This window comes from Mytilus trossulus, chromosome 9, assembly GCF_036588685.1.
Source record: "Mytilus trossulus isolate FHL-02 chromosome 9, PNRI_Mtr1.1.1.hap1, whole genome shotgun sequence".
In the NCBI taxonomy this organism is placed as follows: Eukaryota; Metazoa; Mollusca; class Bivalvia; order Mytilida; family Mytilidae; genus Mytilus; species Mytilus trossulus.
The window spans coordinates 20,313,638-20,328,640 of NC_086381.1; the positions used below are offsets into that span (position 1 = coordinate 20,313,638).

General features: G+C 32.8%; 2 protein-coding genes across 3 annotated transcripts; both read left to right on the top strand.

Annotated features, from left to right (window-relative positions):
- Positions 1-7,111: 7,111 nt before the first annotated feature.
- On the top strand, positions 7,112-10,758 carry LOC134685276 (uncharacterized). Of its 2 annotated transcripts, none has more exons than XM_063544878.1 (2): positions 7,112-7,285; positions 7,838-10,758. In XM_063544878.1, the coding sequence occupies exon 2, from the start codon at positions 7,847-7,849 to the stop codon at positions 8,948-8,950; it is 1,104 nt and encodes a 367-aa protein (XP_063400948.1). In that variant the 5' UTR covers positions 7,112-7,285; positions 7,838-7,846; the 3' UTR covers positions 8,951-10,758. The 2 variants fall into 2 exon arrangements, with proteins under 2 accessions (XP_063400948.1, XP_063400949.1); XM_063544879.1 differs by having other exon boundaries at positions 7,844-10,758.
- Positions 9,372-10,535, top strand: LOC134684369 (uncharacterized). The gene has a single exon (XM_063543656.1). The coding sequence runs from the start codon at positions 9,372-9,374 to the stop codon at positions 10,533-10,535; it is 1,164 nt and encodes a 387-aa protein (XP_063399726.1).
- Positions 10,759-15,003: the final 4,245 nt, after the last annotated feature.

Consider the following 15,003-nt stretch of genomic DNA (forward strand, 5'->3'; position numbering starts at 1 on the left):
TAGGTATTCAGAACATGTTCTTATATATATTGTGCCTTTCACTGAAACTACACTTTTTCTTTTGATAAATAGATTTTTCAAAGCTATAAATATTTGAAAAAGTACTTACCGTTCATATGCAATTTTTGCACGTAGGTGATTTTTAAGTTGTTTGTTCAACAGAAATATTGATAAACACAACTTAATAGTTTGCTAGATAAGTGACCAATTTCAAAATATGCAGTGAAAATGATGTTCTCGTGTTTGCAATACTTTATGATATTTTTTTAGCCATAACTCAGAATTCGGTTACAAATAATGCGATTTAAGATAAGAACCATATTTTGCAGACTATATTTTATTAGACTTATCTCTCTTTCGTCAATCATATCATGATTTGATATTTGTCAAATTTCTCTTTGCTAGAATAATGATATCCTATGCTGTAGGAAAATGTTAGATTTGTAAGTGTTGAAAATTTCAATTGCATTGAGCATATTTGTTACTGCATATTGTCACAAATGTTATTATGTCAATAAACTTTGTTCTTTTATCCCATGTAGTTATGCATTCACAATCATGACAATGGAGTACATAGTTGTACTTGTAGTGGATCGGAGATTCAATTTGCTATATTGGTCTATTTTGGTCTGCCTCTCAATACCCTGGTATTAAATAATAGCTTTTCATTGGTCTCATCAAAACGATTGAAACCCCTTTAAATTTCGTTTTGTATACGTATATACACAAGATTTCATGTTTTATTTTATTGTTAATCACAAGTGTCTCCTTGCTGTGCAGCTTTCAATGATCACATTATGATCCTGCTAATAGTATACATTATACGCATATGTAGGACATTCCATCAAATTAAATCCTATCTTTAATCAAATGTATGCAATTTCAAGTTCATCCAGTATGTTTTTATTGTAAGTCGTGTATACATGATAAAGTTCAGGAGAAATACCAAATTCCTGTTTGACTCCCTGATAGTACAGAAAAACATTTTTTTAAGATTAGAAAACCAGTTTGTTTTGCGATATGTTGAACTTATGTTGGGTCGACTGCAATACTGTTATTACTATTAATAATGGCTGTGATTCAAACAAAGTAGTAATTGTATGTCAGAACATATGTGACTGCTGGAGTTACATGTTCAGGGGTTTTCCCCACCTTAATTTTGATAAACCTGCATATACATTGTATGATATATATTTTTCAACTTACTCGGTATTCACCTGTATAACGAGTTACTGTTTATATAAAAAAAGAAGAGTAAAGCCCATACCGTTTAGCTATAAATGACCCGAAATGACAATTTTAAAGCTAGTTCAAAGCCACTAACAACTAAACATAAAATGATGCATATAAGACTAAATTATCAATGAGTTCACATCCAACATCCAAAAGATTTAGTGTGAAGACGTCATAAACAATCAGAGAAAAAATTACCTTGTACAATGCTTTGATACAGGTATCGACAGATTGTAGATCCATGAATGCGTTTATGCATATAACAATGATATTAAGTTTTCTTTTAATTTACTAATCGTTTCTAAATTTCCCGTCACGGTAAACAACATTAGTCTGCTTTGGGTGTTTTTTATTTGACGTGGTTCTGTACTTACACTTCCCATCATTGTTTTATTTTCCTTTGGTAAAAAAAAATATATTCCTGTCTCTCATATTTCCTTATGTTTTTTGTGTACATGCCAGTTTTTGTATTTCTCTGTTTAATATGACGTGCTATTGTATCCATACATCCTGTCATTGTATACTACAATTAGTCCTGATATCTATGATGAGTTTTTTATTTGTCTATTTGCCTTTATTTGTTTCTTCGTTACAAATTTGTTTGTTTTAATTGTGTTTTAGATTATAACAAAATGTTGACTGCTGTATCCCTTTTTTTGAGATTTTTACCTATAATGTCTGTTTGTTTTGTCCGCACATTGTTGTGAATATAAATGAATTGTATGCGACTGTCATACAAGTGAGAGATTTAGGTATCTATAAAACAAGGTTTAATCCACTGTTTTTTGGCATAAGAAACTGTAGTACCAAGTCAGGAATATGACAATTGTTATCCATTGGTTTGATGTGTTTGAGCTTTAGATTTTGCCATTTGATAAAAGACTTTCCGTATATAATTTTCGTCGGAGTGCGGTATGTTTTTTTTTAAATTTTACTTGTTTTCAGTACACAGACCACATGATATGAGTTATTTAACAACGTTGAACTGAATCTATGTTTTATTTGAAATGTGATATACATATGTTACACAATGAATAATGAGATGTGTTACTACATGTATCCGATAAATTAGTATAGGTCAAGTACAAGTTCAAACCGCAACTATATCTGTAATATTTTGTTTCTTAATACTGTGTTTGTTACTAAGGGTTACTCAGTAAAATTGGTATCAATTAAGCAGAAGAGGCTGGGATATGTTTAATGAATTAATTATATTGACAGATTGATCGGAATCAAAAAGTTAGCGTGGATTATGTTTTTTTTTAATCACAGATGTTATAAACGCCATCAAACATTGGATGACCGTTGCGGCATATGTGTTTTACAGATAATATCGGATATGTTTGTAATGTCCTAACTACAACCCTGTTCCCTTTTCACGAATGTGACCTACCGAAGTAGACTATTTGCTGTTTTTTTTATAAGATGAGCAACATTACGAGTACCACATGTGGAGCGGGATCTGCTTACACTTCATGAGCACCTGATAATCCCCAGATGTTGGTGGGATAAGTGTTCTTTTGTAGCCATTGCTTTGTCAGTTGATTTTGATTTTTAAGTTAAGATGGCAATCTGGAATCTTTTGTTGCTCTTTTACACAATGGACAGACACATTTTGCAATCAAAGTTTAGGTTGATTTATGATACAAGGTCAACTAAAACTGGTATATCGACTATGAGGGTCGGTTGAAAACAAAACTTTACGACAAAAGAGATGATTTCAGCTTTCCAATAGTGAAGCATTGGGAAGCTGAAATCATCACTTCGTAAATTTCACGGACGCCATCACGAGTTGCTTGACTGAAATGGAATATCTGTAATATAGATGATATCGGATATGTCGTAACTACGATGCCATTTCTTTTTCACGAATTTGACCTACCTTATTAGAAATTAAACCTTTATTTGTAACATGTTTACCTAATGTGGCTGTCTGTTTTTTCACGCATTATTGTCAATATTGTTAAAATTGATGCGACTGTCGTACATGTGAGAGTTTTAGCGCAATCAAACCAGGTTCAATCCATTATTTTATACATTTCAAAATGTCTGTACAAAGTCAGAAATATGACAGTTGTGCATTTGTTTGATATTTTTTTGTCATTTGAAAATGTCATTTGATTAAAGGCTTTCCGATTGAATTTTCAGTATTTTTGTTATTTTACTTTTTACACGTCAAGTGGAAAATTAGCAATAATGGTACATATATAATAAAAAAGATTGCGTTGTACGATTGTCGATGAGATATCTATTTATCATTGTCTAAATAACGCGGATCTTTGTGACATGTTCATCGATCTCTCCATACTAACTTGTATTTTGAAAGCCTTGATATAAAAAGTTTTCTATCAAAATATTTCAGGTCGAGGATCAATAGTCGGTTATGCCACCATTTTCGTCTTCTACCAACACAAGAGATTTAAAGACAGATAAATGCTAAAACCTTCTTAATTATATATGTTTCACTAGCATTTTAAAACTTTGTGTTCTATTTTAGTTATGCTAAATTTAGGAAGATGACTAGGAATGAAGGGGAATTTCTTGAAGTCGCAAATTTAGTTTTAAAGAACCACCAACAGAGGGTCTCAGTCTTTGAAGACACATTTTTGAATGTGAAACAATAAACCAAACGTATTCATCTTATCGCTATATGTCAGCTTTTCTTTATATAGCAGGCGTTCAGTTAATTTTAAAATCATCTGTCTTCTAAATGGAAAATATATTGTTGTGTGACGCCAATGGTTCAAGTATCGCAAAATATCCTGTCAAATGTGGCAGATTTCAATAAGGTATATATTATTTTAAGGATGTACTTAGGGGAAATTTGAGAACATATGTAGTTTTAAATGGATGCTTAAAGTCAGGAGTACATTAGTTAATAATGTAACTTCGGATGTGTCGCGTCTCCTGATTGGCTGACTTTATTTTGTTATCAACCCATAGACATAATTTAGTCATGTGACCATGCCGTCATCAACGTTTTTTCATCGTTTTCTACGGTTTAAAATGGAATATAGAATCAAATTATAAGAAATGACTGTAATATTTGTTCTGTTTATTCGAAATAACATACAAAATGTGGTGCACACTGTTAAATAACCCGCTACACGCGTTATTCAGTGTGCACCAAATTTTTTATGTTATTTCTTCATAGACAGAAAAAATATTACAGTCATTCCTTAAATGAACAAAATAAAGTTAAAAATATTTAAACGTAATGAAGCTCCTTTTTGAGAATTTACTTGTTTTTAAAATAGCGGAAAAGGCTGACTTGGGCTTTTTCGTAACATTTGTCTTGGTAGTTTTGTGCCTGGAATCAAACAAAGAGAAATCTTAAATCTGCTTATATTTTGGCAAATTACTTTTTATGAGCCATTGAAGTCATATAAGAAAATATATTGAGTGTTATAGAGAAAATATTTTACCATGTATAGTGGTTAAATCACCAAGGACTCCGAACATCAGACAAACACATTATCATGTTGTACATTGGATAAAAAACATAAAGTTGTGTCAAATGCTTATGTATCTTCAACTAGAAATGGAAATGGTGGACATGTTAACACGTTGATGTTTCATTCAAGATAAGAGAAGTGAATTCATCTTCAAGAAGTTTATGTGGAGAAATAAAAAAAAAATCTCCAAGGTCGTCCAAATGAGTCTCTAGTAAGACTGCTACTAGTACTGTACCTTCTTAGTTTAGAACCTTTACTTACACAAGACATAGATATCATTACAATAGTTAAAAGAGAGTTGTATGTTTTTTAACACAAAAAAAACCAAACACACACGACATTTTGAAAATCACCTTAAGGAGCACAGCACCTCTAACAAAGTAAATGCATTGAGAACAAAATTTGTACACGGAATTGAATTTAAAAAGGTGTTATACATAAGAACAACAAACTAATTATAAGAGGCGAACAACAGGACAGTCAAATTCGAATAGTTTGGAAATCCTTCCTCCTTATACAATACAATACAAACTACTATGTTTTCTTATGAGCATTTACCAAATGAAACAAACTGTTCAAAAATATGATCAATAGCAATGTAGACTTTCAAAATCAAAACAGCAATATTCATTAGGCTATACAAATCAAACTATTGTAAATCAGTTATATTGTTCCTCTGTATTAATCTGTATAAAGTTAAAGTCTTATGATCTGAGTTTCTTGAAATTTTGATGTTATCGAAATTATCGAACCAATGCATGCATATGCAGTAAAACCTGCTCAAGAGACCAAGTGTATTAAGCAAAACCCTGTGTCACAATATAACTATAGATCCTTCTGTGGTACATTTCATTAAAATTGAACCTGTATTAAAAGACCATCTGTCTTAAGAGATCACTTGTTTGCTCTCCTTAAAGTGGTCTCTTAAAACAGGTTCGACTGTATATTAAACTTAAAGGTTTGGATGTACGGTGTTTTTAATACGTTTTACTAATTCATAACGTATTATCGACAAACTATATTTTATTCAGTGATGGTTGATATCAATTGCTTTGTCGAAGTTAACGGAATCGTGACATTGAGAAACAATAAAAACAGATCACGAACAAAACGTGACTAATAAGTGAATTAAAATATCCATGATATTTTTGTTTTTTTCATATTTTCAATGCGTTCTCATTTGTTGATTTAAATGTTCTTAAACAATTGTTTGATGTTCTATTGTATTTCGATCAGTTTTCCCTTCGTACTTTCGATGTTCAGTGACCGCATTTATAACGAGCGGTCGCGTACTTAATGATACTTTATACGAAAATATCATCGAATTTATGTCTGAGAAGTCAATAATTCAATATCGGTACGTTTATGACGATTTTGATTATATAACGGATTTTCTTCATACAAGTTCGCATTCCATCATTTAGAGCTAAATTTACCCTTTATTGTATAAAAAAAACATATTCAACATTTTGTTTATGAAGTTTCATATGACATTAATCTACGTTTCGTTTGCAATAAGCCATCTGAAAAATAATCTTGTTGTTGACGGTGATTACATATGGTAAAAGTAGAAAATACAACTGACTGCAAGTTCAATTTTGAAATCAGATCGTGTCCCCAATGTTTTGTAACAATATTAGAAAATGGTTTCGTTTACAATTAACAAAAAAGGAACTTTTTTCCCCACTGGAACTTTACCTTAAATATAATTTGAAAAGCCCTGCAGATATTCTTGATTTACAGAAACAAGCGAAAATGTGGTGACGTAAAACTTGCTTTAAGATACAGATCCTCTACCCTTAAAATATGAACAGTTGAAACCATACAAGTGTGTTGTATATTTCTTCCGTGAAACCCTTTTAGTCTTAATTTGAATACTAATAGGATTGTAACTCAATAGTTTTACGAATAAACAATTAATATATTACAATGTTGAAGTAGATAACATTACAATTGACTCTCTTTTAAATATGATATAGGAGATTTAAAAGAGGGCCGAAAGATACCAGATGGAAGTCAAACTCATAAATCGGAAATAAAATGACAACGCCATGGCCAAAAATGAAAAGAACAAACAGACAAACAATAGATAGTACACATGACACAACATAGAAAAGTAAAGAATAAACCCCACCAACCCCACCAAAGACTAGGGGTGATTTCAGGTGATCCGGAAGGGTAAGCACATCACGCTCAACATGTGTAGCATGTGTAATGTGTTAAATTTGTAATTAGAATTTGTCAAAATATCAAGTTAACAGAATAAACAACTTACTATCATGGGAGAACTGTAATTCATGTAAATAGCAGAGGGTAGCTGTTTATATAATATACATATTTTTATAACATGACTTTGATTTCAGACACAAAAGGATTTAAAATCTACAATTTTAAAGCCCGTTATCCATTGGGTACAAACTATAATATTTTAATTTGGGTAGGTGGTGGTTCACTGTTGGGTATTTAACATTTGTGTTGATTAGTTTGATCGCAACCTCGCTTTGGTCTTTTCAAAATACGACGGCAAGGTTTCAGAAGACGAAAATTGGACGAGAAAATAATCTTCTTAAAAAAAGTTGAAATAACACCTGAAATAGGTTTGATAAAGGGTTATAAGTGTATATCGATAAACGATAAAGACGGATTGATATCGATTTAATCACGATGTCTTAAAATTTTAGTTAAAAGCGACATTTTAAAACATACAAAAAAATTTAATGTGCAAATGAATTACGAATTTAAGTAAAAGGTCACAGCCAAAATAAATCAAAACCAAGATTGTGTTTAGACATTAAATTTTTATGCAATTTCAAAGTGTGAAGGAATATATGATATGTTATTGCCGTAACTTAGGGATATGAAGGGTTTCCAAATCAACCAAATGTTTTCACGAGGAATTATGAAACAGCTTATTGTCAGCATATAAGTTGATGCAGTAGATAACTTAGTTCATCTAAATACAGGACAAAAATGAGCAAAAAGTTGAGTGTTTTGACTATTTATTGACAAACATGTAATAAAAAAACCGGAACCGGCTTTGATAAACTCGTATGTTCCGGATTCGCATATTCACTTTTAGTTTTAATATTTTATATAGATAAGGTAAAGTAATGTATTTATTTGAATGAAGATAACACATACACTTTAAGTTTCAGATCATGTATAGGAGGTCCGGCAGAAAAAGGGTGCCGACAAGCAGGGCAAATAATGGAGGCGCAGCGGCAGCTGCAAAGAAGTCGAAACAGCAACAGGAAGAGGCGACTGCTAATATTGCAGATAGATTAGCCAGGAATTTACCTAGAACAAGTGGAACACCACCTGTACAGCTCGGCTCAAACACTGTGACAACTAATGTACTACCACAGAGTCCAATAATGATCCCAGCAACACTGCCAGCAGAAACAATTTACCCTGCTCCAAGTAATACATTACACCAACCCCTAATTAACACAGGTTATGCCTTACCCATTGAAACGGTTAAGGCGTCAGATGACATAGCGCGAAACGTTTCGCAAAATGTCAAACAAAAAGTAATAAATGGGGAATATGTAGATATGGGCAGTTTGTTAAATAATTCACAGAACATAACAGGAGTGAATCAAACACTTACATTTAATCAGGGACAGATTATATTACAACCTAAGCAACAGGACACGAGAATTACCACAATAGGTATATGGACGGATGCCTTTTTAATATATATCAGTATTTATTGTTCTATACATACATCTCAGTTCCAAGAACTGTTGAAGTATATGCAAACTGTCAGGTTAGGGGCTAAACGCTATGCAGGTTTAGGATGGAAATTGTATGATGAACAGTTTAGACTACGTAGATCACAGGATCCTGCTGGATCCTGGTCTGTCATAGACACTGAGCTATGGTTATTGTATATGCAACCAGCAGGTCCTATTAATGGGCCAGAGTTCAATATTGCACAAAAACCAACAAACAATTTTCTTAAATGCTATGCATATAATTATAATGGGACGTGCACCCAACAATATTGCACATACAAACATGCTTGTTTAAAATGCAGTGGGGTACATCCGGTTATATATTGCACTAATAGCAAAGTGACTAACTCTAATAATCCTCAGTCACCTGGGATTGTTCAGAGATTCAGATCAGCCCGGCCTCAAGCACCACAGAAAACAGCTTCTAATTTTCAACCCTTTGCACCTAGGCAAATGCAAAATAACACAAGATTCCGTTCTCCTGGAGCATTTATGGGACAAAGGCAAAACCCCAGTCAAAATTAAATCGTTGAGAGAATTACTGTCAAATTATGAAAACAAAACTGATGCAGCAATGTTATTATTGGGATTTATAGAGGGGTTTAGATTAAACTATACTGGTCCAAGGATCTCGAGTTTTGCAAGCAATCTCATTTCGGCAGAAGTTCACAAAACCGAAACGAATTTAAAATTACAAAAAGAAGTGCATCTTGGTAGAATGTTGGGCCCCTTTTCAAAAATACCAATTTCAACATTAAGAATATCTCCTATTGGGGTAGTTGCAAAAAATGACGGGGGATGGCGTCTTATAACTCACTTGTCATATCCTACAAACTGGAGTGTGAATGATTTCATTGATCCAGAAATTTGTAAAGTAAAGTATTCTTCTTTTGATAAAGTAGTTGGGATGATCTCTGAATTAGGAAATAACGTGCTTTGCGCCAAAATGGACATTAGTCAGGCCTTTAGAATTTTATTGGTTCACCCAGCTGATTTTGACCTTCTGGGAATTTTCTTTGATGGGAAATATTATATTAATAAATGTCTGCCTGAAGGCTGCTCTATATCATGTGCCCTCTTTGAAAAATTTGCCACCTTTTTGCATAAAACAGTTGCATTGAAAGCTGGCATTGAGACTTTAGACCACTATTTGGATGACTTTTTCTTTGCTGGTGAAAGTTCAACGGATAATTGTACCATTTTGATGGACACTTTTAATGAAGTATGTAGGCAGTTAGGTGTTCCACTAGCAGAGAATAAAACAGTAGGTCCTACTACATGTATCACATTTCTAGGCCTTGAAATTGACACAGTACTTATGTTGGTTAGAATCCCCCCTGAAAAACTGGATAAACTTAAATTTATGCTTGATCAGGTCTTGTCAAAAAAGAAAATGGCACTGAAGGAACTTGAATCAATCACTGGTTTAATGGCATTTTGTTCAAGGGCTATTATATCAGCCCGTGCATTCATTCGTCGTTTTTACGATTTGATAGCTTCAGTTAAGAATGGAAAGCCTTATTATACTGTCAGATTGAATTCAGAGGTCAAAGCAGATGCTAGAGTTTGGTTAAATTTTCTAGATCAATTCAATGGTCAGTGTTATTTTCCTGATAGATGTTGGTCGACTAATGAAAGTCTGGAATTATTCACTGATAGTGCAGGTAATGTTTTATTAGGTTGTGGAGCTTATTTTCAAGGTCACTGGGTACAATACCAGTGGCCCAGTAGTTGGGCTGATACTAGCATTCTATTGGATATAACATGTTTGGAGCTTATTCCCATCGTGCTGTCTTTCATGATATGGGGTCCTTCATTTAGAAATAAAAAGATTTTGTTGAGAATAGATAATCAGGCATTAGTAAGCATTGTGAACAAAAGAACATCAAAATCAAAGAGAGTTATGATATGGATAAGACAACTAGTTTTTCTCACTATGAACAATAACATACAATTTAGGGCACAACATATTGAGGGTGAGCATAATGCAATCGCAGATGCTCTTTCTCGATTTCAGGAACAACGTTTTATGGACTTGGTCCCGAATGCAGACAGTTCTCCAGCAGCAATCCCACAAGAATTCCTGTCGATGATTTCAGAACTGAAATGAATCACTTACTTATAAATTCATTAGCACCCAGTACACAGAAAGCATATTTGCATAGCATGGATATATTTGTTAAATTCAGAGAAAATCATGGTTTTTCTGATGTCTGGCCTATTCCGCTTGATGACTTGACATCATTCATTGTTTATATGTTTAGAAAGAAATTGTCCCACTCAACAGTATCTGGCTATATATCAGGCTTAAGTTACTTTAATAAAATCAACAATTTAGAAGACAATACACAGAAATTTGTGGTCAGAAAATTGATTGAAGGAATAAAAAGGTTGGGGGGCCCAAATCAAAAGGACACTAGATTACCTATAACAAGAGATATATTGGAAAAATTATTGAGGTCACTGGCGGTGATTTGCAAAAACGGGTATGAGACAAAACTGTTTATGACTTCATTTTCGCTAGCCTTTCATGGTTTTATGAGAGTAGGTGAAATAACAGTTGATTGCAAAAATAAGCAGATGCATACTGTAAAATTTGAAAATATAAAGCTTTGTGATACAAGATTAGAGGTGTTATTGACGTCATCTAAAACTGATCAGTTTGGTTCTGGAACAACAATCGTTATTTCTAAGCAGAAAAACAAAAATATATGTCCAGTACAAATAATGGCTAATTTTATTAAAGTTCGCCCACCTTATCTGGGACCTTTATTTTGTCATTTTGATGGATCCCCCCTTACAAGATACCAGTTTTCAGCATTATTAAAAAGGTCTCTGTCAGTAATTGGTATAGAAAACAATGGATTTAAGTCCCATTCCTTAGAATTGGAATGGCAACTACATGCGCATTAGAGGGTATTTCTGATGAACAAATTAAAGAAATGGGACGTTGGAAGTCACAGGCCTTTTTGCGATACATTAGGATTTAAATGTGCCTGAACATTATATATGTACATTTATGTGTGTAAATATGTTTCAATTTGCTTATTTCATAATGCAGTCTTGAGCTGGCATTTAAAAAAAATAGTATATTATGTAAATAAATGGTATGTCCTGCATCAATATAAGCAAGTAATAATTGCTTTCTAAGAATTGCAGGACATGCTACAGTTTGGATCGTTGGATCCTCGATTATTAAGCATGCCTTTGGGGAAGCCAGAGGACGACCGGGAGGGGTAAACTTGGGGCTGCAGAGGATGGGAGTAAATATTTGGTGGCAAGGAAAATGTGGAGGTAAAGTGCTGGACATGAAAAAACAAATAAGAACCATGTTAAAATATGAAGATCCGCCAACTATATTAGTTTTACATATTGGAGGAAATGATATAGGGAAAGAAAGTACAAAAAACTATTTGTGAACTAATAAGGAAACAGTTCAGTTGGATGCGTCAACTGATGTTGGACACAGTTTTTGTCTGGTCTCAAATTATTCCGAGATCAAGTTGGCGTTACTCTGACAATATTAATGCCATGGAAAAATGTAGATTGAGGGTTAATACCTCTATAGCATCATTTTTAACCAAATCAGATGGTTGTTACATCCGTTACCCTGAGATAAAGGCTAATGAATTATTCTTAATGAAAGATGGAGTGCATTTGACGTCTTTGGGAAATAACATTTTCTTGAATACCCTCCAGGGAGGATTAGAAATGATCATCAGGAATCTTGGCATTAATTTAACCTTCCCCGACTGTAATTAGATACAACTGTTATGTTAACATTTTATATCTGACGTTTCAAGTAAGTTACTAGGAAGTAACTTGAAAGTTATATATATATTAAATTGTATTTGGCACAGCTTCGCGCAGCTTCACCCCCTCTTTTCAGTGGCGGTTGTCCAATCAGATCAAGTTGTTACTCTGATCTTATCGGACAATTTGGCACATTTCGCTGCGCTGGATTTAACATTCATATATTCAGTGAACAGTAATGATAGCCTCTGATTACCAGGGCTCATCAGTCAACTTCTCGTACCAGACATATTACTTAAATATATTTATATTAGTGGTCTGCCATAATTTGCGGTAGCCACATTATAATTTACATATATATTAAATACAGACATTGATAAATATATTTCAGAGCAAGATTGCCAATTTAAATACATATTATATATCATATATGTTATATTTTATTCAAGATAAAGCTGTGGCCAAATACTGCCAAAACCTTATTATCTATTTGTTGTTTTTTGGGCCTCGAGGATAAAAGGATTTAAAATCTACAATTTTAAAGCCCGTTATCCATTGGGTACAAACTATAATATTTTAATTTGGGTAGGTGGTGGTTCACTGTTGGGTATTTAACATTTGTGTTGATTAGTTTGATCGCAACCTCGCTTTGGTCTTTTCAAAATACGACGGCAAGGTTTCAGAAGACGAAAATTGGACGAGAAAATAATCTTCTTAAAAATCCCACCACCCTCCCAATGTAAATTAATTTTGTGTTACATGTGTATTTGTTCTGAATGGAAGTAAGAAACCAGATACTGCTTTTAAGTTTATATTTCAGCTTATTTCTGCTAATGGTACTGAGATGGGAGAGTAGGAGACAACTAGTGAACATAAAGTAGATGTAAAAGTTGGACATTGGCAGAGCACATTTCGCTGCGCTGGATTTAACATTCATATATTCAGTGAACAGTAATGATAGCCTCTGATTACCAGGGCTCATCAGTCAACTTCTCGTACCAGACATATTACTTAAATATATTTATATTAGTGGTCTGCCATAATTTGCGGTAGCCACATTATAATTTACATATATATTAAATACAGACATTGATAAATATATTTCAGAGCAAGATTGCCAATTTAAATACATATTATATATCATATATGTTATATTTTATTCAAGATAAAGCTGTGGCCAAATACTGCCAAAACCTTATTATCTATTTGTTGTTTTTTGGGCCTCGAGGATAACAAATAAATGAAAATAATTTGCTTTTGAACGTTTTGTTTTTATCGAACGTCACAGCATATTATTCGTTTAACAAACAGTGTATTTATATTACATTTAAAGATGTTTGCCTCGAGCTCTATGTTTCAAAATAACAAGCTGTTCAAAAGACTACTAGTATTATGAACTGATAATGTATAGCAAAGTTTAAACCTAACAATGGTGCAGTAAAAAACGGTGAGAATGGACACCAGACGAATGAAGTCAACAAGAGTGTGGAAAAGAGTAGCAGTTACGAAAACTTTTTCATAAACTGGAGGACACAATCGTCGATTCGCTCTTCAACTCGAAGAAAATCACAAAAGTACTGGAAGCTCTGGACTAATATATATGAACATATACTATTTACAGGTAATTTACAGGTATTCAGAGGTAATTACGGTCGAGATACTCGAAACAGATGAGTTTCGTTTAAGACGAGTCAATAGCGCATTAAAATCAAACAATCAAATGACACAATAAATCATAAGCTCTAAGACATCAAACAAACGCATAACAACTGTCAAATTCCTGACATGGTACAGATTTTTTCTTCTGTAGAAAATTGTGGATTAAATCTGGTTTTAACGCTTCGTGTAGCTAAACCTGGTTAATATAATAAAACTTGGTGCGACTTTCATAAAAGTGAGAGGTTTAGCTAGCTATAATACTAGGTTCATATGTGAAAAAAAATGCTAAAAAAAAATGCTAAAAAAAAATGCTAAAAAAAAATTTAAAAAATCATTTATTTATGGATTTTTTTTGTAAACTCAAACATTGTCAAAAGAACACAAAAAATTTCTGAATTTTTTCCAGAAATAAAGTTAAAAAGTGTTTGACAATGTGCAGCAACATGGACATTGAAAAAATATTACGCCGGAAATTTTTCATTACCATTTTTACAATTTTACATCCTGGTTTTCAAAATGAGTAAAGGAACTGTTCATAAGAAATAAATTCGTTATCTTGGTGTAATCAGGGGTGTACGGAATTTTACACCGTTGTTGAAAATTCATACACCTATTCGGCTGCGCCCCAGGGTGTATGAATTTTCAACAACGGTGTAAAATTTTGTACACCCCTGATTACACAAAGATAACTAATATAATTCCTGGTATCTATGATGAGTTTATTATGTACCAAATCAGGAATACATTTATGACAGTTTGAATCATTCGTTTGATGTGTTTTAGCTTTTTGTTTAATTTGCCATATACAGTATAAGGGACTTTGACTATAGAATTTTTCTCAGAGTTCGGTAGTTTTGTAATTTTAATATTTTATTCATTTGGTCTCTGGTGAGTAGCTGTCTAAATAGCAATTATTATGACATTTTATAATTATTATGCTAACGTCAAAACAAAATCTATATCTCATATCAAAACACAATGGATTGCGCTATCATTCTTTAAACAAAGCAATATACAATGCTGTCCGTTTCTCATTGATTTTAAAAATCTTTTGAATAATGTTTTTTGAAAAAAAATTAATAGCTCAATTAGAATGAATAATTTGAATACTAAAATGTAACAATCATTACAATCGATTTAAAAAAGTTGATGATTAAGTAAATGAA